This window comes from Haliotis rufescens, unplaced genomic scaffold (assembly GCF_023055435.1).
Source record: "Haliotis rufescens isolate VD_foot unplaced genomic scaffold, xgHalRufe1.0.p SCAF_43, whole genome shotgun sequence".
Taxonomy (NCBI): domain Eukaryota; kingdom Metazoa; phylum Mollusca; class Gastropoda; order Lepetellida; family Haliotidae; genus Haliotis; species Haliotis rufescens.
This window is the reverse complement of record NW_025964146.1, coordinates 468,464-493,864: the sequence shown is the minus strand read 5'-3', so window position 1 is coordinate 493,864 and position 25,401 is coordinate 468,464. Positions and strand designations below refer to the sequence as shown.

General features: G+C 39.8%; 1 protein-coding gene across 1 annotated transcript; it reads right to left on the bottom strand.

Moving 5' to 3' along the window:
* Nucleotides 1-134: 134 nt before the first annotated feature.
* Nucleotides 135-1,034, bottom strand: LOC125372570. Its single transcript, XM_048382981.1, has one exon. The coding sequence runs from the start codon at nt 1,032-1,034 to the stop codon at nt 135-137; it is 900 nt and encodes a 299-aa protein (XP_048238938.1).
* Between the last annotated feature and the right edge of the window lie 24,367 nt (nt 1,035-25,401).

Below are 25,401 nucleotides of genomic sequence, written 5' to 3'. Positions count from 1 at the left end.
TTTATCAGTATGCTTAAGATAGGTCTCTTGTAAACTAAAAGCTGATGGTTTATAGTCTTGTGCTAATAATTGGACTTCATTAAAATTATTCCTAAGTCCTCTGCAATTCCACTGAATTATGTTAGGAGATTGAGTCATGGTGGCTCAATCGGTGAACGCTCACGTACACGTGTGGAGGAAGGACTCCTACTACTGCTCTGTGACGATGGGGTGACATCCATGTCCAGAGCATCAAAGGAGTTATGGACAACTATCTCTGAAGAAGAGGAGTTCCTGTCTGTCTGTTTTTTATTTAGTTTTTTCCTTTCTTTTCTGGTCAGAGTAACATCGGCAGATCCAGTTGTTGCTGGTTCAACAGTAGCCTCTGGCTCTTTAGTAGCTGATTCAAAAGCATCAGGGTAAACAGACAAAGTTTCAGTTTGACTCAAGGATGAATTTGACGTAATCACAGAAGTTATGCTGATAGGTGTATCTGATTTGATCCATGTCAATTCCGTTTGAACAGAAATCGATACCGTTGGAGGAGCAGAGATAGTAGCAGCAGCAGCAGCAGCAGAGTAGGTTCTGGTAAGTGGAGTAGACGGGGACTGACTTTCAATAACCTTCTTAGCCTCGTAAAACGAGATATTTTGTTCATGTTTGAGTTTTATGATTTTTGATTCCTTTTTCCACACTGGACATAATTTAGATGAAGCCAGATGTTTGCCGTTACAGTTTGAACATTTAATGTCAGCTGTACATCCAGTGCTGTCATGGTCGTCACCACAGCGCTGACAGACTACAGAGTGATTACAAGATTTTGATCCATGTCCAAATTTTTGGCACTTGAAACATCGGAGTGGATTGGGGACATACACCGCCACTCCAATGTTTAGATAACCAACTTTAACAGACTTAGGAAGGGCCGACAGGGCAAATGTAAGCATATAAGTATTTGACGGGATGATGTCACCGTCTCTGGATTTCATGGTGAAACGCTTAACTGCAGTTACCCCTTGACTAGTCAATTCATCTGTAATGTCTTGCTCCGACATGTCGGACAGGCAACGAGCTCTGTCTCGAACAATGCCTCGGCAAGAATTTAAGGTTTTGTGTACGGACACAGCAACCTCAATATTTGCAAATGTAGTTACAGATAGCAAATTGAGAGATTGCTGTCTCCGTGAACACTCAACAAGAAGAGAGCCACTACGAAGATGTGTTACATTTTTAACTTCTCTGCAAATTCCTGAAACTGCTTTTGAGATGGCGAAAGGATTAAGTTTTAGTGGTTGATTATCAGCTGCCTCAATCACAATAAATCGGGGCCAGGAATCCAATTCACGAGATAAGTTTTCAGTTTGATCAGATACATCTAGATCGACATGTCTGCGTTTCGAACAGTTTGAACCAGGGTATTGGAGAGACATGATGAAAGGAAATAATTCAGCACCTCTGCTCCCCACCCACCATGGAGTGCCACAAAGAGCGATGTTTTATTGCAGCGGATCTCCAACATGCAAACATCAGGGATACAGAGGTGGTATACTCCAGTAAGAACAACATGAATAGCTATATTTGTCTATCAAATAAAATGCCAGGCTGGTCCGGCCCATGACAAGAAATTGAAGACATACAGAACTCAGAGGTCGAAAGTACCAGATTGGCCCATGAGCCACTGCCTTCTGGCGTAAGACTCTAGGCAAATTATTCAATCCAAAATTGAGAATACACACAAGTTATGGACAGCCAAGGCCAAAATATACATTAAAATACAACACATGTGTGCATATACAATATTACACACAGGGCCTGGCATGACCAGCCGATTGATAAGACCGGGCCCATCTTACCACCCGTCTAGGCGAAGTAAGGGTCGAAGTAGTGTGTTGGGCAAAGGAACACAGTTCCAGGAACCAGTGCCCTCAACTACCAGACTCCCGTCCTCCGCCGACACAGGGACACAACCCACGGCAAACGGGCTGCCCATTTTAGTCGCCTCATACGACCAGCAATGGGAGGCTGTGGAAATATTCTGCCCCGGTTCCACACGGGGGAAGAGCGATTAGCGTTACCCAGCACTCACCACGAGGAGGTTGCTCTTCACGAGTGCCCATTTGATGAGGAAGAGTGGTAAGCTTAAGTTTCTCCTAATTTGTTTGCTATATCAAATTTATTGGTTAATAGTGTATCACCCTCCTAAGATGATGAACACCAGATTTTGATCCTTTACCCTTTGCACCATATTCCAAACCTTAGATATTGGAGTACGTGAATTGATTTTAGAGACATATCTTTGCCATGATTGGCGTTTATTTTGTTTAAATGTTCGACGAGCTTTAGCATTTAACATTTATATTTATTTAAATTGTGGACAGTAGGGTGGCGTCGAAAATATTTCTCTGCCTTTTTCCTCACTTTTCAAGCTTGTTTACATTCGGTGTTAAACCATGGTTTACGTATATGTGGAATTGTAGAGGATTTAGGTATACATTCGTCAGCAATTCTATTTAAAATGTCAGAAAACTCCTGAATAGGATCAGTAACATCAGTGAAGTTTGCCCTTGTAAAATTCCATCTTGTAGAAGGTGGAACATCAGTCGGATTAACAGTTGATAAAATAGTTGGGAAATGGTCACTTCCACAAAGATCATTGTGGACAGACCAATCGAAATCAGTAAGTAGATTAGAGTCAGAAAGGGACAAATCCAAGGAAGAATAAGTCCCGGTTGCAGGATGCAGATAAGTGTGTGTATCATCATTAAAGATACATAGATCATTACTGGTTAAAAAATCCTCAAGTACTTTACCGTTAGTATTAGTGTTCGTACCACCCCAAAGAGGATTGTGGCCATTTAAATCAACCATGATTAAACATGGCTCAGGTAGTTGATCGTACAGATTTCGAAGATCAGACTGCTGGAGAGCTGACGACGGCGGAATATACAAAGAACACAATGTAAGTGCAACGTGTAAAGTAAGTCTCACTGCAACAGCTTGCAGATTAGTATTTAGTACAACAGGACTGTGGAAAACATTCTGTCGCACAATGATTGAAGATCCTCCAGTGGCCCTGTCGCCCGAAGGAGAAAACGAATGATAAGCACTGAACTGACGTAAATAAAAATTATCTGTCTGCTTTAAGTATGTTTCTTGTAAGCAGAATGCTGACGGATTAAGATCTTGAACTAATAGATGTAATTCATTAAAATTAGTCTTTAATCATCTACAATTCAACTGTACTATATTTGTTGAAGTCACTATCTTTTAGGGGGATTGACTGGGGACCTACCCCTCACCTTCCTTGAGGGCGACAAGCTATGTGCCCTAGGATGGCTGATTTCGGACACATCCATGTCCTCAAGTGATCCATACTTATTAAAAAGTTGGATCACATTTTCTGCCCCTTTTGAGTTTCTAGCACTCTGATAACTGCTTTTGGTTTGGATTTAATTTGTTTGATACTTTTATCTGAGTACGAAGGTTGAGCTAATTTTGCTGATGACTGTTCCTGAGTTAATTTTGAATTCTTATCACAAGACGACCGAGTGATTTCCTGTGACGTGTTGATTGTTTGGGAACTAGAGTTTTCCTGTGAAGTTCTCACCGAAACTGCTGCTGACAACAACGTTGGACCAGATGTTTTTGTCCACGTGTAGTCGGTCTGGCAACCTGTGGAGTGACATGTTACATGTTTAGGCTTAGAGACCTGTACAGAAGCGGAAAGAGCAGCAGAATATGTTGGACCTGTATGTTCCTGATCAAGAACAATCTTTTTGGCATCGAAAAAAGAAATGTTACGTTCGTGCTTGACTCATGAAATTTTTGACTGGAGTTTCCAAGTTGTGCATTCCTTGGATGAAGAGGGGTGGTTTCCAGAGCAGATCACGCAGAGTAGAGGTTTATCACAGATGGTACTGTTTTCACATGTCCCAGCACATCGATGGCATGCCGCTGGAACATGCGTTTAAAAACAGTGATAGATAAATTACTTTGAATGAAGTGGTCTTACATATCCTCTCAGGGGGACAATAATTTTACACTACTTTAACCCCCTTAGAGGATATAGCCACTAACAATCTCAGTTAATTATTCATACTGTCAATAGTAAAAGTTATTTATTTATTTACAATACATAGTCATAAAAATTTATCAATCAATTCAATTTCCTGTAAAAAAGCAAGTATAAAATGTGGACTTATCTGATTAAAAAGATCCCTAATGGATGATACTTTGAAGTACTTATCCCTGGTGATGGACAAATCAATACAGTCAAGCAAGACATGCTTGACCGTGATTCTTTCATCACAAGGGATACAGAACGGAGGATCTTCACCTTTTAAAAGATATTCATGTGTATATCTCGTGTGGCCAATACGACATCGCCGCAAAATGACCTCATCAAATCTGGACTTACAACCCAAGTAGGTGTAGCCAATAGTTGGTTTAATTTCATGCAATTTATTTAAACCTGCTTTGGTGTCCCTCTTCTTTTTCATGAGATCACTGATATAACATCTGATCACTGGCTTATAATCGCTGTATGGAATCAGAAGTGGTGTCTCAGATTTGTTGAGTACTGCTTTAGCTGCAGAATCAGCCATTGAGTTACCAATAATACCAACATGGCTCGGTAACCAGCAAAATACAATGTCATATTGGCCAGTAGCAAGATCATTAAACAATTCAACAATTTTGATTAAAAGGGGATGAGTACAAGACAGATTTTGAATGGCTTGAAGGCAAGAAAGTGAATCGGAAAATATAATAAATTGTTTATGTTGGGATTGGTTATTTATATATTCCAATGCTGTTAATATGGCCTTAGCCTCTGCCGTAAAAATGGAACAGTTATCTGGTATTCGGTTTGATATAGTCCTGGATCCAATGACAGTGGCGCTGGCAACGGCGCCACCATCTTTGGATCCATCAGTAAATATAGATTTGTACCTATTGTATGAGGAACGTAATTGGTTGTATTTTTGTAGATAAATTAGTTGATTTGTGTCAGATTTTTTAAACTTAGTTAGAGAAAGGTCTACTTCAGGCCTGACTAACTGCCAAGGTGGAGTAGACAGAAGTGCATATGGAGATATGATGTCTAAATCAATATTAGTAGCTGCAATATGAGGTTTGATCCAAACCCCAAGTGGTGTGATAAGTTTGGGCTTGTTTAGAAACAGTTCATCATTAAGTGGATCAAAAACGCAATTATAAGCTGGGTTTGATTGGTTGGAACGTAATTTAGTTACATATTGAAGAGATAATTTCAAGCGGCGTTGTGCAAGCGAAGGTTTATCCGCCTCCACATACAAACTATCTACAGGAGAAGTTCTAAATGCTCCAAAACAGAGCCGCAGTCCCTGATGATGTATGCTATCTAATTTCTCTAAATTCCTTTCAGCAGCTCCTCCATAAACAATTGAACCATAATCTAGTTTAGATCTAATAAGGGATCTATACAGGTGAAGTAAGGTTGTCTGATCCCCACCCCACTTAGTATTTGCAACAACTTTTAGTAGATCAAGAGCCTTCAAGCATTTAGTTTTAAGATATTTTATATGGGGTGAAAACGTCAAGTGGCGATCAAATATAACACCCAAGAACTTGGTCTCCTCAACAACCTTGATGGGGGCACCGTTTAACAACAGTTCCGGGTCTTTATGCGGTCTATAATTTCTAAAAAAATGGATACAATTTGTCTTTGCTTTAGAAAATCTAAAACCATTTTCAAGTGACCTCTTTTGGATTTTATTAAGGCAAAGCTGCAGTTGCCTTTCTATTGTGTGCGTGTTTTTGCCACGACAAGATATGTTAAAGTCATCTACAAAGAGTGACCCATCAATTGAGTCATTCAATACCTTGGAGAGACTGTTAATTTTAATGCTGAATAATGTGACAGAAAAGATGCTGCCTTGTGGAACACCCTGATCCTGATTGTAATGATCAGACAGGGTTGAACCCACACGAAATTGTCTGTCGGTTAAAAAACTGGATATAAACTGAGGCAAACGACCTCGCAATCCAAAATTATGAAGATCTTTTAAAATGCCATGCTTCCAAGTTGTATCATAAGCTTTTTCTAAATCGAAAAAGATGGATACGGCATGTTGTTTATGTACAATGGAATTTTTTATGAACGATTCTAAACACACAAGATGATCAATGGTACTTCTATTTTTCCGGAAACCACATTGTATATCTGTAATGAGATGATTGGTTTCCAAATACCAAACTAATCGATTATTCACCATACGTTCCATATTTTGGCAAACGCAGCTAGTGAGAGATATCGGACGGTAATTTGATGGATCAATATGATCCCGTCCTGGTTTCGGTATAGGAACTACAATCGCATCATGCCACGAAGGAGGAAAAGTCCCTGATGTCCAAATATCATCAAATATAGTTAAAAGTGTTTGGAGACCTGATTCAGGCAAGTGTTTTAAAAGCTGATAATGAATATTATCAGCTCCAGTTGCAGTATCATGAGCTTGCCCAAAAGCGGTATTGAGCTCATGTAGTGAAAACACTTCATTGTAGTCTTCATCATTATCAGAATTAAAATTTACCTTTTTCTTTTCCTGTTGTTGCTGAATTTTCTGAAATTTAGGGTCATAGTTGGATGATTAAGAATGCTTGGCTAAAGTTTCACCTAATTTATTTGCAATGTCAAATTTATCTGTCAATAAATCATTACCATCTTTTAGATGTTTAATGCTGGATTTAGAACCCTTGCCTTTGATTCTTTGAATCATATGCCACACCTTTGATATAGGTGTGCGTGAATTGATTCTGGATACATAATTTCTCCAAGACTGACGTTTATTTTGTTTAAAAGTTCGTCTAGCCTTTGCACTATTTTTTTTTACAATATTTAAATTATGGACCGTGGGGTGTCGGCGGAAAAACGTTTCTGCTTTTTTCCTACGCTTTCTAGCCTGTTTGCAATCATCGCTAAACCATGGTTTGCGGATGTGCGGGTTCACAGAGGACTTAGGAATTGTTTCATCAGCTATGTGTTTCAGTTGTTCTGAGAATATCTGAATAGGGTCAGGGATGTTTTGGAACGTTTCAGGTTTCAGAGTTTCAAAACGACGTGTTTGAAATAAGGGCCAGTTTGCTCTATTAAAATTCCACCTTGTTGAAGGTGGTTCTAGGTTGGGAGAATAGACTTTAGTATTGTGGGGAAATGGTCACTTCCACATAGGTCATCATGGACTGACCAGTCAAATTCGTGTAGTAAATTAGAATCTGTGAGTGACGGATCTAATGCTGAATAAGTTCCTGTTGTAGGATGTAAATATGTGTTTGCACCATCATTAAATATACATAAATTATTGTTTGTAATGAAATCTTCAAGGACCGTGCCCTTAGTGTTCGTATCGACACTTCCCCACAGAGGGTTATGTCCATTTAGGTCACCCATGATGACACAGGGTTGAGTGAGTTGGTCAAATAAAGACTGAAGATCAGCCTGCTGAAGTGGAGAAGATGGTGGAATATACAAAGAGCAAAGTGTGAAGGCGATGTGAAATGTTAGCCGGACTGCAACGGCTTGAAGACTGGTGGTAAGAGGAATAGCTCTATGAGTGAGTGAGTTAAGATTTATAGTCACATCGGCAATATTTCAGCCATATCGTGACTAAATCAAGTTGTACAGTAATAATACATAACTATAACCTATAAAATCTGTCGGCAAAGGACAGTAAAATAACTAGAATATCACAGCTATAAATATAAAACTAGTAAGTAACTATAAAATTTGGACTAATCAATACAATACAATATAAGAGTTGGCTAGAGATCACCAGCAACCAAAGTTAGGCCACCACACAAGGGACCATGGGGACTTACGGTGCATCTGCTTCCTGCATGGTACCCCTGCAGGATTTACACCATCCCTCTGGTCACTGGTGATTAGTAGTAAGTTTAAGCCAAAGCATTTAAAAACAAACAAGTATTCTGCGATTAAAACCAAGGAAAATGAGAAATACTTTGAATGAAATAGGACTTATGTACCCTCTCAGGGGGACAATTATTTTACGTTACTTCAACCCCCTTTGAAGGTACAGCCACTAACAATCTCAGTTATTAATTCATTCTTCCAAATTAAAAATATACTTTTTACAACAATACATATCAAAATTTATCAATCAAGTCTATTTCTTTTAAAAAATCAATAATTAAATGAGTACCTATATTAAAAAGATCCTTCATAGATGAAACCTGGAAATAATTATCCCTTGTGATGGAAAAATCAATACAGTCAAGCAGGACATGCTTGACTGTGATTCTTTCATCACAAGGGATGCAGAATGGAGGATCCTCACCTTTTAGTAAATGTTCATGAGTATAACGAGAATGGCCAATACGACAACGTCTTAAAATGACCTCTTCAAATCTGGACTGACAACCCAAGTAGGTATAACCGATAGTTGCTTTGATTGCATGTAATTTATTTATACCCACTTGAGTGTCCCACTTCTTCTGCATTAGGTCTTTGATATAGGATCTAATAACAGGTTTATAGTCACTATATGGTAGTAGAAGTGGTGTCACAGATTTGTTGAGAGCTGCCTTTGCTGCAGCATCAGCCATAGTGTTACCCGTGATTCCAACATGACTGGGCAACCAGCAAAAGACGATGTCGTATTGGCCAGTAGCAAGGTCATTATACAATTCTAAAATATCTAAAATGAATGGATTATGCGAAGAGCTAGATTTGATTGCCTGTAGACACGATAATGAATCTGAAAAGATGATGAACCGTTTACAACTGTACTGTTTTTGGATATATTCCAAAGCACTTAATATTGCCTTGGCTTCAGCAGTGAAAATGGAGCTATGGTCTGGTAAGCGAGATGAGACGGTTTTGGATCCAATGACAGCAGCACTGGAGACTGTGCTGCCGTCCTTGGATCCATCTGTAAAAATAGAACGGTGGGATTCGTATTTAGCTCTAACTTGTAAATATTCTTGCTGATATACTAATTGATTTGTGTCTTGTTTTTTAAATTGTGTGAGAGTCAAGTCCACCTCCGGTCTGATAAGTTGCCAAGGAGGGGAAGACAGAAGCCTGAAAGGAGAAATATTATCTAAATCAATATGTGCAGCTGTAATGTGGGGTTTAATCCGAATGCCTAGTGGTGGGACCAGCTTAGGCTTACTATGAAAAAGGTCTTCGTAATGGGGTTGAAATATACAGTTATATGCAGGGTTTAACGGGTTAGAACGTAATTTTGCAATATATTGAAGCGATAATTTGATACGGCGCTGCTTTAACGATGGTTCATCAGCTTCTACATATAAGCTTTCCACAGGAGACGTTCGAAAGGCGCCAAGACATAGTCTTAGGCCCTGATGGTGAATAGAATCTAATTTTTGTAAATTGCTCTTACAGGCTCCACCATAAACGATGGAGCCATAATCTAATTTAGAGCGGATTAGAGACCGATACAAGTGTAGGAGAGTTGACTGATCACCTCCCCACTTCGTGTTGGCAACAACTTTCAACAAATCTAGAGCCTTCAGGCATTTAGTTTTAAGATAGTTAATATGCGGCTTAAAAGTTAAATGGTGATCGAAAATGAGACCCAGGAACTTGGCCTCTTCTACAACCTTGATAGGAGTGCCATGTAAAAATAGTTCTGGATCTTTGTGGTGCTTGTATTTTCTACAAAAATGAATACAATTGGTCTTAGCTTTTGAAAACCTAAAACCATTTTCAAGACACCATTTTTCGATTTTGTTGAGACATAGCTGTAACTGTCTCTCGATGGTACGCATATTTTTACCACGACATGAAATATTAAAATCGTCCACAAAAAGTGAACCATCAATGGAATCATTTAAAACCTTTGACAGACTATCAATCTTTATGCTAAACAGAGTTACAGACAAAATACTGCCTTGTGGGACACCCTGATCCTGATTATAATGGTCAGACAGGGTGGAACCCACACGAACCTGAAATTGTCGGTCTGTTAAAAATTGGGATATAAATTGAGGCAAACGGCCTCTTAACCCCAGATTATGTAGATCTTTTAAAATACCATGCTTCCAAGTGGTATCATACGCTTTTTCTAAATCAAAAAAGATTGATACTGCATGCTGATTATTGACAATTGAATTTTTGACAAAGGATTCTAAACGTACCAGATGATCAATGGTACTTCTATTCTGACGGAAACCACATTGTATGTTACTTATAAGATTGTTAGTTTCCAAGTACCACACCAGTCGATTGTTTACCATTCGCTCTATGGTTTTGCACACACAGCTAGTTAGTGATATTGGTCTATAATTAGAAGCATCACTATGGTCCCTACCAGGTTTAGGTATGGGGACAACTATAGCATTACGCCATGAAGGAGGAAAATTTCCTGACGTCCATATCTGATCAAATATATCAAGAAGCGTCTCTAAACATGAATTAGGTAAATGCTTTAGGAGCTGATAATGAATATTATCATCTCCCGTTGCAGTGTCGTGCGCTTGACCAAGTGCAGTATTTAGCTCGTGTAGCGAAAATACTTCATTATAATCTTCTCCATTTTGAGAAGTAAAATCAACCCTCTTCATTTCCTGCTGTTTCTGATATGTTTGAAACTTGGGATCGTAATTCGTCGATGAAGAGTGTTTGGCCAGCGTCTCACCCAATTTATTAGCAATGTCCACTTTATCAGTTAATAAATGGTCACCTTCCTTGAGATGGTGGACAGTCGATTTTGAGCCTTTACCTTTAATTTTAGCAATCATGTTCCAAACCTTGGATATCGGCGTGCGAGAATTAATTTTAGAGACATAATTTCTCCAAGACCTACGCTTATTCTGTTTGAATGTACGGCGTGCCTTGGCATTTGTTATTTTAACATGATCTAGATTATGTACAGTTGGATGTCTGCGGAAATATTTCGCCGCTTTTTTCCTGCACTTCCTAGCCTGTTTACATTCTTTATCAAACCATGGTTTTCGAATGTGTGGATTTACAGAGGACTTTGGAATGGTTATGTTGGCAATTTCGTTTAAAATATCAGAAAACAGCTGAATAGGATCAGTGATATTCCTGAACACATCAGGCTTCAACCTGTCAGTACAGAGTTCCTGAAAGGAAGGCCAGTTGGCTTTGGTAAAGTTCCACCTTGATGTGGGTGGAACGTCAGATGGATTATTTGCTGTTAGGATGGAAGGAAAATGGTCGCTGCCACACAAGTCATCGTGGACCGACCACGTAAATTCGTTCAAAAGATTTGAATCTGTTAGTGACAGATCTAAAGCGGAATAGGTTCCAGTAGCAGGATGTAAATAAGTATTTGATCCATCATTGTAAATGCATAAATTATTGTCAGAAATAAAATCTTCAAGTACTTTCCCCTTAGGATTAACGTTAACACTTCCCCACAGAGGGTTATGTCCGTTTAAATCACCCATGATAATGCAAGGCTTAGGGAGCTGATCATATAAGGATTGAAGCTCTGATCTCTGAAGCACAGAGGAAGGAGAGATATACAGAGAACACAAAGTAAAGGTTATGTGTAAAGTCAGTCGCACTGCAACAGCTTGAAGATTAGTACGAAGTGAAACAGGGCTGTGGATCACTCCCTGCTTCACCAGAACAGTAGATCCTCCAGTAGCTTTAACACCTGGTGGAGAAAATGAATTATAGGAACTGTACCTGCGCAAATCAAAGGTGTCGGTTTCTTTGAGATACGTCTCTTGGAGACAGATTGCTGATGGCGTAAAATCTTGTATTAAAAGGTGTAACTCGTTTAAATTGGTCCTGAGACCTCTGCAATTCCACTGTACTAGTGGATGGGAAATGGTCATGTTACTGGTGGGTGAACGGGAGATCTATTTCTCCCACTTCGTGGCGACTTACTTCTGTTGCGCCCTTGGAGATGAGGAGAGACATCCATGTCCTCCAGAGTCTGAAAACGATTGTATATCTGAATCGGGTCCCGATGACCCTTTGAGACACGATCTGAAGTTTTGGAATAATCAACCTTTTTGATGGCATTTTTAACAACAGGGGATGGATTTGGAGCCGGAGCAAGTTCCGGCGCTGCTACCATTAACGGTGTTGACACAGTTGCTGATGGTGATGAAGTATCAGTTTGAGAAGAAGAACTGGATTGAATCAAGGAGTAGTGTGCTGTGGAAACCCAAGTGATGTCTGTTTGGCACTGAACGGATGCCATGGATTTGGGATGTGTGCGAGACACAGCAGCTGAGTAGGATACAGCTGCAGGTGTAGAGACAGTAGCCATGATTAGCCGTTTAGCTTCCAGGAAGGTGATATTCCTTTCATGTTTTAATTTCACAATCTGATGCTGGATTTTAAATTTGGGACAGGACTTCGAAGAAGCCACGTGGTCTCCTGAACAGTTTGCACATTTAGGTGTTTTGGTACACCTCACCTCACTTTCGTGATCATGTTCTCCACATTGGTGACATATCTTGCGGTTGTTACAAGATTGTGCACCGTGTCCAAACTGCTGGCACTTGTAACAACGAAGTGGATTTGGGATGTACCTGTCCACTTCGATGTGAAAATGTCCTGCTTTTATATGTTTTGGAGGAGCTGATTTTGAAAATGTCATCAGATAAGTGTTGGATTTAAAGATTGATTCTTCTCGTTTGTATGTGAAACGTTTCACATGTGTCACACCTTGATCTTGTAATTCATCAGCAATTTCATTTTCGGTCATATCATAGAGACAACGGTCCCTATCTCTGACAATCCCTTTGCTGGAATTAAGACTTTTATGTGGGGAAATGAGTACAGCAGTAGAAACCAAAAGATTAGCAGCTTGTAATGTTGTAGACTGCTTTTGAGTCTTGCATTCAACAAGCAGTAATCCAGACCGAAGTTTTTTAACATCTTTGACATCACCAGCAATGCCATAAAGTGCTTTGGAAATGGCAAAAGGATTTAGTTTCAATGGTGAACCATCAGCAGCGGAAACGACTAAAAATCGAGACCAACTATTAGAAAGATTCTTTGGAATGGCATGTTCCTCATCAGAGGAATCATCTAAAGAACGTTTTGTTTTTTTGTTTTGAGCCATGGTGAAGTTGTATATAGTTCACCATCCCAGCTCCCCACCCACCATGGAGTATCACAAGGACAATGCTATAAGCCAGTGGATTTCCAACTGGCAGCACCAAGGATACTGGGATGGTATACTCAAGTAGATTAACGAAAATTCAATTAATCCACCGGATTGGCCCATGAGCCACCGCCTTCTGGGCATACGACTCTAGGCAATTTATATTTTCCACAATCAAAATACCAGATTTGTCACAAATTTTTTTTTTCCCAAGTCCTTAAGTAGAAAGTTCAATCAAAAGTGATATAAGTACAATACAGTCACATCGGCAATATATCACAAACACAATAAGTGCTCAGGGCTCGGCATGACCAGCCGATTGATAGGACCGGGCCCATCCTACCACCCGTCTAGGCGAAGTAAGGGTCGAAGTGGTGTATTGGGCAAAGGAACGCTATTCCTGGAACCAGTGCCCTCAACCACCAGACTCCCGTCCTCCGCCGACACAGGGACGCAACCCACGGCAAACAGGTTGCCCATTTTAGTCGCCTCATACGACCAGCAATGGGGGGCTGTGGAAATATTCTGCCCCGGTTCCACACGGGGGAAGAGCGATTTGCGTTACCCAGCACTCACCACGAGGAGGTTGCTCTTCACGAGTGCCGAATAGCTCTATGAATTATATCCTGTCTCACCAAGATTGAAGAACCTCCAGTGGCTTTTGCTCCTGGAGGTGAGAAGTGATTATACATGTTATATTTCCTGACATCACATTTATCTGTGTTCTTAAGGTATGTTTCTTGTAAACACATAGCTGATGGTTTAAAATGTTGAATTAAAAGTTGTAAATCGTTAAAATTATTCCTAAATCCTGTACAATTCCATTGGATTATGTTAGACAATTGAGTCATGGTGGCTCAATCGGTGAACGCTCACGTACACGTGAGGATGAAGGACTCCTACTACTGCTCTGTGACGATGGGGTTACATCCATGTCCAGAGCATCAAAGGAGTTATTGAGAGGAACCTCTGAGGATGAGGAATTTCTGATTGATTGTTTTCTATTAAGTTTTTTACGTTCTTTCCTTGTCAGAGTAACCTTAGATTCAGTAGGCGTAGTTTCTACAGCCTCTGGCGTTGTCGGAGCTGGTTCAACAGTATCAGGTTGAGCAGTATCAGCTTGATCAGTCAAAGGTTGAGAGTGGCTTATAGTTTGAGTTGAAGACGAATTTGAAGTAAGCACTGATGATATGCTGACAGGTTGATCTGATGTGATCCATGTCAATTCTGTCTGAATAGCAATGGATGCAGTTGGAGGAGCGGAGGTAGTGACAGCAGCAGAAAAGGTTCTGGCAGGTGGACTTTGCGGGCACTGACTTTCGATCAGCTTCTTGGCATCATAAAAGGATATATTTTGCTCATGCTTGAACTTCAGGATTTTGGATTGTTGAAGCCATTCTGGGCATAACCTGGATGAGGCCAGATGTTGTCCTTTACAGTTCGAACATTTTATTTCTGCTGAGCAGTCGGTGCTGTCATGACTGGCAACACAGCGCTGACAGACCACTGAGTGAGCACAAGATCTGGAGCCATGTCCAAACTTTTGGCACTTGAAACACCGGAGTGGATTGGGGACATACACCTCCACTCCGATGTTTAGATAACCAGCTTTGATTGACGTAGGTAGTGCTGAAAGTGTAAAAGTAAGCAAATAAGTTGTTGACGGGATGATGTTTCCGTCTCTAGATTTCATGGTAAAACGTTTAACTCCTGTCACTCCTTGAGATTTTAATTCGTCTGCAATTTCTTGCTCTGACATGTCGGACAGGCAACGAGCTCTGTCTCGAACAATGCCTCGGCAAGAATTCAAGGTTTTATGAGGGGACACATCAACCTCAATATTGGTAAAAGTGGTTATGGACAACAAGTTGAGAGATTGTTGCCTCCGTGAGCACTCAACAAGAAGAGAGCCACTACGGAGACGTGTCACATTCTTCACTTCGCCGCAAATTCCTAAGACAGCTTTGGAAATGGCGAATGGATTAAGTTTAATCGGTTGTTTGTCAGCTGCCTCAATCACAATAAAGCGGGCCCATGAATCTAAGCCACGAGATAATTGTTCATTTTGATCAATGTCATCAAGATCGACATGTCTATGTTTTGAACGGGTTGAACCAGGGTATTTGTGCGACATGGTGAAATATAGTAATTCAGCACCCCTGCTCCCCACCCACCATGGAGTGCCACAAAGAGCGATATTGTGTTGCACCGGATCTCCAACATGCAAACACCAGGGATACAGGGATGATATACTCCAGCAAGTATGACGCAAATAGCAATATTTGTATACCAAATTAAATGCCAGGCTGGTTCGGCCCATGACAAGTAATTGGATACATACTGAATTTGGAGGTCAACATCACCAGATTGGCCCATGAGCCACCGCCTTCTGGCGTAAGACTCTAGGCAATTTATTCAATCAAAAATTGAGAACTCATACAAGTTATGCATGGCCAAGACCAAAATATACATGAAAATACAACACAGGTGTGCATATACAATATTACGCACAGGGCCTGGCATGACCAGCCAATTGATAAGACCGGGCCCATCTTACCACCCGTCTAGGCGAAGTAAGGGTCGAAGTATGGTGTTGGGCAAAGGAACACAGGTCCAGGAACCAGTGCCCTCAACTACCAGACTCCCGTCCTCCGCAACGACACAGGGACGATGCCACACGTCTGTGGATCTCCAACAGACGGCACCAAGGATACGGGAGGGTATACTCAAGCAGAAGTATTAATCGAAGATCAATAAATCCACCGGATTGGCCCATGAGCCACTGCCTTCTGGCACTGGCATCTAGGCAAATTTAGAATTTATCAAGTCGTGCAAAAATCAATATTCATGTATATTCAAACATTTCATTAATTCAACAAATTCAAACAGTAATTCAATTACAGATATACATTTCCAAGCCGAATAATTAGAGCATTGAGCAAAAAAGTAAGGTGCTCAGGGCCTGGCATGACCATGATTGATAAGACCGGGCCCATCTTACCACCCGTCTAGGCGAAGTAAGGGTCGAAGTATATATGGTGTTGGGCAAAGGAACACAGGTCCAGGAACCAGTGCCCTCAACTACCAGACTCCCGTCCTCCGCCGACACAGGGACGCAACCCACGGCAAACGGGCTGCCCACTTTGGTCGCCTCTTACCACCAGCAATGGGGTGCTGTGGAAATATTCTACCCTGGTTCCACACGGGGGAAGAGCTATTAGCGCTACCCAGCACTCACCACGAGGAGGTTGCTCTTCACGAGTGCCCCAAGTGGGGGGAGAATTGATGATTTTTCATAAAGGGGGTTAAAAACACAGTCATATGCTGGGTTCGAGTTATTAGAGCATAATTTAGAGACAAACTGTAAGGATAATTTAATTCCGTGTTGTTTAAGAGATGGCTCATCAGCCTCAACGTACAGACTGTCAATAGGAGAAGTTCAGAAAGATCCAAGACATAGTCTTAGACCTTGATGATGGATAGTATCCAAAAGTTTAAGGTTGCTTTTGCAGGCTCCACCATAGATGATGGAGCCATAATCCAGGTAAGAGCTTTGTATAATTTGAGGTTTTTTTTATCCCCTCCCCTTCAGTAGATCAAGGGCCTTCAGGCATTTATTTTTCAAATATTTTATGTGTGGTAAAAAGGTTAAATGGTAATATAAAAAAATACCCAGGAACTTAGCCTCTTTTACAACTTTAATTGGAGTGCTATCTAAAACTAGCTCAGGGTCCTAATGAGGTTTGTATTTCCTACAAAAATGTATACAATTTGTTTTCGATTTTAAAAATTTAAAACCATTTTCCAACGACCATTTATATATCTTATTTAGACACATTTGTAATTGTCTTTCGATAGTATGCATGTTTTTACCACGACATGAAATGTTTAAATCATCCACGAATAGAGATCCAGCAATGGAGTCATTTAGAACCTTAGATAGGCTATTTATTTTAATACTGAACAATGTGACAGACAAAATACTGCCTTGTGGGACACCCTGATCCTGATTATAATGATCAGACAGGGTAGAACCCACGCCGTACAGTTTTGTCTGTCAGATAAAAACTTGGATTTAAATTGAGGCAAACGGCCTCGCAATCCAAAGTCGCGTAAATCTTTTAAAATACTGTGCTTCCATGTAGTGTCATATGCTTCTTCTAGATCAAAAAGGATAGACACTGCATGTTGCTTATTATCCCCCGCCACGAAGAGGAAGGGGGATATAGGAATGGGTGCCGTCAGTCCGTCCGTCCGACACATTTCGTTTCCGGAGCAGAACACGTGAGAGATATCTTAACCAAACTTGGCACAAAGACAGGTCAAGTGGTGACCTGGTGCCTTTTGATAGTTTGGGATATTTAAAAAATTATTTTCGAGTTTCTGAGACAACGACTTTGACTTAGACTGAAAATGGCGGTAGTCCTCATTTTCCGGAGCAGATCTTGAAAACCATGCCTTTTGATAGTTTGGGATTTTATACGAATGTTTCCTTAGCAAGAGCATAACTCATTTACATATTCTACAGAAACATCTACACAGGGTTGTCTGAGAACTGTTACCATAATAACCTAATTGAGATGTATACCACTTGACAAAGGGACTTTGACAAGGTATATGGTGAATTATTGTGAAAACACAATTTACAAGTGGCACCCGAACCAGCCTACTTCATCACAGTGCATGGTGGTAACATGAAGAGTGGCACCTGAACCAGCCTACTTCCTCACAGTGGGTACCGGTAACATGAACGGGGACACCCGAACCAGCATATTTCCTCTCAGTGCATGCCGGTAACATGAACAGGGGCACCCGAACCAGCCTACTTCATCACAGTGCATGGTGGTAACATGAACAGTGGCACCTGGACCAGCCTACTTCCTCGCAGTGGGTATCGGTAACATGAACAGGGGCACCTAAACCAGCCTATTTCCTCTCAGTGCATGCCGGTAACATGAACAGGGGCACCCGAACCAGCCTACTTCCTCGCAGTGGGTGCCGGTAACATGAACAGTGAAAACATGGTGATTATATTTATTATTGTATGGTGTGGCCTTTTCCTAGCCTGTGGTGGTTGGTGTTGCTTGGTGTAGTGCTTTTCCTGTAGACTGTTACACACAATCCATTACTGCACTTATTCCTGGCAAAAAGCTTAATTCACCTTTGTAGTCTATCTTTTAATGTCAAACCTAGCATGAACAATATACTTCCTAATTATCCCTAATATGCTTTATACACATTTGAATACATATTTTGGTTAATCACCTGAACCCGTATCTTGCTTTTCATGGCTAAAAGGCTGCATATGATTAACTCTGCATGTTTCTTCCTTTTTATGTGTACTATTTTTCACAACTGAGAACACAAGAGTTGCTGACATAAGTGGCAGTGTTATACTTCTCAAATGCATTAGCATATCATGAATATATTCCATGTACAAGTATATATTCACAAAATGAATCTATATGTTTTGAAGTATTCTAATTCTATTTTGGTATAAAATGAGGAATTCTTTGTAGATATTTTCCTTGAATGACATGCGTTGCTTGCTTGTGAGTACATTTGTTCTTTGGCATTAGTGTTTTGGCATCTGTAAAGATAAATGGGGAATGCTGTTTTTATTTGAGAGCTACATGGCTTATGTTGTAAATGTGATACACCTACATGTGTGCTTGGAGTATTATGACATCCATAACTCAAGAATGCTTTTCCAAACTATTGATAATATTTTCTAGCATTTTCAGTTGTCATTTGTGGATCTCTATACCACAAAAATGGATCCTTCTATTACTTACCTTTTTCTGGTTGAGGATGTCATGGATGATATGTCATTGATAATTGTAATTGTTTTTCAGTTTATTTTCTGCATGTTCATGTGACACAGGCATTGGATTATTCAGCTTGAAATTGGCGCAAAAGTGACATTATCATTGGCTGTGTAATATTTCACCTTTTTTTCTGTTTCCTGTAAAGGAGATGATTACGTTCCAGGTTTACTATTAATGATTCATCTTTGTTGTAGAATCTCCCTGTTATCCAATACAGTGAATATGAATACGCCAACAAAGCGCCCCTCACAAGGAACAAACCTCTCTCCCCTGGGCACACCATCAAAACTTACCAGATACCAATGTGATACAATTTGACTTTTGTGTGTTTGTGTACACAGATTTGTATTTAGAATTATAAATCATTTGCAATGTGTTTAAACGATTGATGATAGACACACCAGTTCTCTATCACCATAATCCATTGCAATAATTATTATTTTCTTTTTAGGCCAGACCAAACTAGTTCCTTGTTTTACGACACCCACCCGTCCTAGTTTTGAAAACCTAAGTTCATAATTTTTAGGTTTTTTTAAATTGATGTGACTGTGATTACACTATTGCAAAATTTGAATCACTGCTCGTGAACACTAGACCAAATTTATCTTTCTTTTTTTCCTCCTTCATCTAGACATTTCCCAAAACATTGTCACTAAAACAAGTAATTGATTTGATCTGGCCTTACCTTCATATACAGATATTCATTGCTGATGTTCAACACATTACGTAATGATGGTGGTGAGAATTATTTCACAGTGGCATGGGACATGTAGATCTATGTAACACTGATCGTGGATGATGATTCAAAATGCATGCAAAACTTATTAGTGTAAATGAGTACAGTGTATTATTTTACGACTGGATGTTATACATGTAGATTCTACATATGGAAACAAACTGTTGTCTAGTTTCTCGGAAGAAACATGATCCGATTGCCGACAGTACATTACAAAGCTGAACAAGCCTTGTAACCAAATGTGAGACAAAGGCTGTGATTGTTTAATATCTGATGACATGTCAAAGTTATGAAAAACTGAATAGTTATTCCGGCAATTTATTAAAATCAAACAAGCACAAATGTAGATTTGAGTGGATGAGAGATATATTTTATTCTATAATCAGTAATAATTATGTACAGGGAAACATGTTGTGTTGAAATAGTTGAAAGTCGCACTTACAACCATGCTACTGGTATGTGTACATGCACTAATGAAGACATTTTTGTTTACTATTTAAATGTTTTACTGTCATGTTCCTTTGTTTTCAGGTGTGAGGAACATTGTACAGAATATATATAGTAGTTGGAGGACAGGACACACAAACCTAAATAACCACCTAAAAAATAAATAAACACACTACAGGTAACTGCCCACACTGCAAACAACCAGAAACCCCAGAACACGCACTCATCCACTGCACACACTACCTTACACATCGAACCGCATTACAAACCACCCTCAATCTAAACAAGGCGCTCACTCTAGAAGCAATACTAAACCCACAAAATAAACTAGAAAACTTCAAGGCCTTAGGCGTATTCTTAATAAAAACGGAACTAATAAAACGCATCTAAAAACACAATAACCTACCAAATCAAAATCACATAAACAAACAAACATCCACCATACCCAGCTCCCTTAGTTCTCCTCCCCAACCCTATCGGCATCTATTCCAAATCTCAAAATTCCCTAATTCTATATAAGCAACCCCTAAACCCCCCTCTTGGGTTGCACAGACCACTTTCGCCCCTTTCGGAAACACATTAAATGGCCTGGCCAGGCCCATGTGCGAAATACGCATCAGTCGGAAAGCGCACGTTAAATCTCCAAAGTAAGTAAGTAAGTAAGTTATCATTCAGTCTTGCTTGACAACGGTATAAGGATCTGAACTGAAACATCCCCTTTACAGTTTTAAAGAAGTTGTTATCCATAAATTGTGTCTACTTTGTCATCTGCCATCTTCTAGGTAATGCCTATCAAATAATTAAGTTGATGTACGTTATTCCAGAATTAAACATTTTCTTCTTCTTTTTTAGGTTGCAGTTGAAATTTGAAGTAATATCTCATTGATCACAAATTCAATCGAAACCAGGTACTGATATGTCTTGTACTTTTGAAAAATGATTAAAATAATCTTTTAACCTACACCTTGGCCGTTTCATTAATACAGAATATTTAGTGTGTTTCATTGTTTGTTTGTTTTCACAAATTAAAAATTTCATTTACCGTTTGTTCTGCCAACTAAAGACCGTTTGAAGAGACAGAAAGATAGACAGAGAAAGACATCTCAGACAGCAAACTACTGTGACACACACTCTGTCGAAGAAGTCACTGAAACATCCCAAGTGAAAGGGTCAGCTGATGATTCAGCAGACAGGGAAGACCACAGACACAAAGCCCCATCTGCCTCAAGATGGACACCCCCATCTACAAGTACTCAGAGTGATACACAGCAGCTTCCTACTCAATGGGTGTGTATTTTGAATTTTCAAAAGGAAACAGTATTTTGTCAATCACTCTAAATGTACCAAATGGTGTCCAATTTGATCACTACTTTAATATTTGTTTTAATCAAGATGATTGATACTCCTTTCTAACTCCAACTAAATGTACTGTAGATGAAACATTGACTCAGTTCCAGTTGATATTGTTTGAGCAAAGCCAGCTGATGTAACGTTTTCATTACAATACTTTCTTATGTTTGCAGATGGCATCATCTGAAAGGACCTACTCAGACAGAAGTGCACCAGTACTGTCTGCCAGCACAAGTTCAACACAAAATTATTCACCTCAGAATCTTTCATGTCTTGTTGGCAACGCTGGAACGGAGATCCCCGACGACATAGTGGAAGCTGCACTGAACCTGCTCAGAGCTCATGCACATCCTGCTGAATCACAATACAATGGTTATTTAACACCTGCTCAGATAGAATTTTTTCTTGCCAATCCACAAGATGCTTGCCACTTAAATCATGTGCCTGACAATCAATTCTCAGTAAACATTCATCATATTGAACACCACTGGATGACCTCATGTTATAACCCGACAACCAAACGGATTAGTGTGTATGATTCACTGAGATCTACTCCACACTTACATGCCATATTTCCTCAACTGAAAATTGTTTATGGAGTGCAAAAAAGATGTTAATTACCCAATGGTAACGCAACAGTCAACAGATCCAATATGTGGCGCCATGGCTGTTGCATTTGCCTTCACATGTTTCTTGGGACAGGATCCAGCTCTTAAAGATTATGACACCACAAGAATTCGTGAACATTTAAAACAGTCTTTCTTGATAGGAGATGTTATTCCTTTCCCACAAATTCAACATGAACCATCTTATTCCCTCTTTGCAAAATTACATCAGCTATCAACAGTGTCAAGCAAATAAAAAAAACAGTACAGTTCATCCACGTAAGAGTGGTTCTGAAAGAAAACGTCTTCAACGAAAAAATGAGAGTTATAGAATAGATGAAAGGAAAAAGGATAGGGGACGGAAAGCAGCTGAAAGGTCGCAGGCAACTGCTGATGATAGATCAAGACAGAAAAAGAGAGATATTGTGAGAAAAAGAGTTGAGAGACGTGAAAGAAAGATGCTGAGAAAGAATGCCAGAAAAGTAAAGATGCAGCAAAAAAACAAAACACTGCGCCATTGTCTTAGTGTGCAAGAAAAAACAATTGACAAACAGAAAGATTCTTGTAGAAAGAGAGAAAAAAGAAGGATGAAATCGGACACAGAAAGGGAAACCGAACATACGAACGACTGTGCAAGAAAAGTAGCTAAAAAAGATAAAAGACAGAGCAAGAAAGAACAATTGACAAACAGAAAGATTCCCGTAGAAAGAAAGACAAAAGAAGGATGAAATCGGACACAGAAAGGGAAACAGAACATACAAAAGACTGTGCAAGAAAAGTAGCTTAAAAAGACAAAATGCCAGAGCAAGAGAGAAGAATCCTGAGACGAAAGTTTTCATCTAGGAAAACAGTTAAGAGAAGTGTAATGACAAGCATTCCAAAAGAATATCAGAAAAAGAAAGAAGCGGGAAGAAAACAAACATTACGCCATATTGCCAATGCGGAAGAAAGAAATAGGATACTGAATGAAGATGCTATGAGAATTTCGAAAAAGAGACTTTCTTCTAATCAGTCAAAGAAAGATCTTATGTCGGATTTTCTGCAGGGGAGACAAGCTTATACAGAAACTATGCACCAAGCTGTCAAGATAGATTTAGCTCCCTTTTTAAGGCAATAGCTGAGGGTCCAACATACAAATGTGTTTGTTGCCACCGATTACTATATAGAACTTCTCTTCTGTCATTCAATCCAGCAAAGTATGATCACGATGTCCTGCTTAAAGTTATAGATGTGCTATCTCCATCTGATGCTCCACGACTGTTCATTTGAAAAACATGTGACAAATACTTGAAGAAAACTAAAATGCCACCCCAAGCTCAGGCCAATAAGTTACATTTGCAAGAAGTACCACTTGTCCTGGGACAGTTGTGTGACCTTGAAAAACAGCTAATTTCAAGGATAATTCCTTTCATGAGAATAGTTGCCCTTCCAAAGGGTGGCCAGCATGGGTTGAGAGGTCCTGTTGGTGCCCACAAATCTTCAGCATATTGCCTCTGCATTACCCCATACTGTGTCAGATTCTCAAATCATTACCCTTTCCCCTAAACGGAGACTCTCTGATCAACACTTTGTCGCAAAGGAACTCAGTCGCCCTCATATGGTAAACAGAGCTCTTGAATACCTTATTTCACACAACAGCCATTATGAAACAGTTGCCACCAATACTACCTGGGAGTCAACCAGTAAAGAAGAAAATGCAGAACTTTGGAATGCAGTGACACATGTTGACAAACATTCACAAACGAATGTTTCTGCTAATTTAGAAAAAAACTCCAAGGCAGAACAGACAGAAGATTTGCAAGACACTCCTGCTCACCGAATCACCATTGAACAAATCAGAGATCACTGCACAACAGATTCAGAAGATGAAGTTGAGAATGACATTCCTCAAGAAATCCGCCAGGAACTGAGTCTTTCACGTTCTATAAACAGCAGAAATTTGTTATATCCAGAAGAAGGACCTTTGGTGCATCCAAATAACATTCTGAATTTAGCTCCAGGTGAAGGACAAAGGCCTGTGTCTATTTACAGTGAGTAAAATTGGGAGGCTCTATCATTTCCATGTCTATTTCCCATCGGAGAGAATTGTTTTCCACAAGAAAGGACAGTTAAGCTCAGTGTAAAGAAGTATGTCAATTCCAGACTTCTTTCCAGTGATTTCCGTTTTGCTGAAAATTCACAGTACATATTTCAGTGTTTGCATTGGGTTGAAACACAGACAGTCCAAGAGAGTGTCACTATGTCATTGAAAAAGATGCATCAAGATGACATCAGTGCCGGTAGACTGAAAGATCCTCAGAGGTTAATGCAGCTGATGAAAGATGATGAGATCTTTGCATCCTTCAAGAAGGTTCGTGGTACACCACAATACTGGCATGAAATGCAACAGGATATGTTGGCTAAGGTACGGAAACTTGGACCATACACATTCTTCATCACTGGTTCTGCAGCAGAATTCCCTTGGCCAGAAATAATACAAATAGTTGCAAGCAGTATGGTCAAGAGCTCTCTTTTGAAGAAATAGAGGCTATGGATTAGGCAACAAAAAGGTCATGGATTACAAGGAACCCAGTCACAGTGGCAAGACACATAGATTTTATATTCCGACAAGTTTGGAACAAAGTCATACTTAGTGGTGTTCGCCCTGTTGTACAGGTCTTGAACTATGACATACGGAAAGAGATGCAAGCAAGAGGGACAGCTCACTTCCACTCTGCTGTGCATGTTGCTGATGCACCAAAATTGGATCAGGATACAGATGAGAAAGTGGTGGCTCATTGAGAAATATGTTACATGTCATATTCCTGATGAAGATTATGATCCCGATTTATACCAGCTTGTTCTTCAAAGGCAAAAGCATTGTCACACACGTACATGTAAGAAGAACACTTGTGCAGAGTGTCAATTTCATTATCCACGTCCACCATCAGAGGAGACGCTTGTGGCACGTCCTCCAACAGGGGAAATGAAAATAGAAAAAACTAAAGCTGCCAGGAAAGTCGTCTTGAAAGTTCTAAACACACTTATTGATGGTCCTTCTTGTTATACTGACAGCCTGGAAAGCATCTGTAGAAGAGCCAATGTTTCAATGGAAGAGTACAAAACTGCTTGTTCTGTTTCAACAAGACGAACAAACATTGTTTTGAGACGACAAACAGATGAACTTTTGATTAATAATTACAACCCTATATTACTGAAAGCTCTAAGATCCAACATGGATATTCAATTCATTACAGATATTTGGGCATGTGTGGCATATCTAACATCATATACGTGTAAACCTGAAAGAGAAGCTGAAAAAGATGTCTTCTTGAGTGAGTGTGAGTGAGTTAAAATTTTAAGTC

What these genes read in the sequence shown, in the direction of transcription:
- LOC125372570 (XM_048382981.1), bottom strand. Translation starts at nt 1,034, where the DNA reads ATGTCGGAGCAAGACATTACAGATGAATTGACTAGTCAAGGGGTAACT.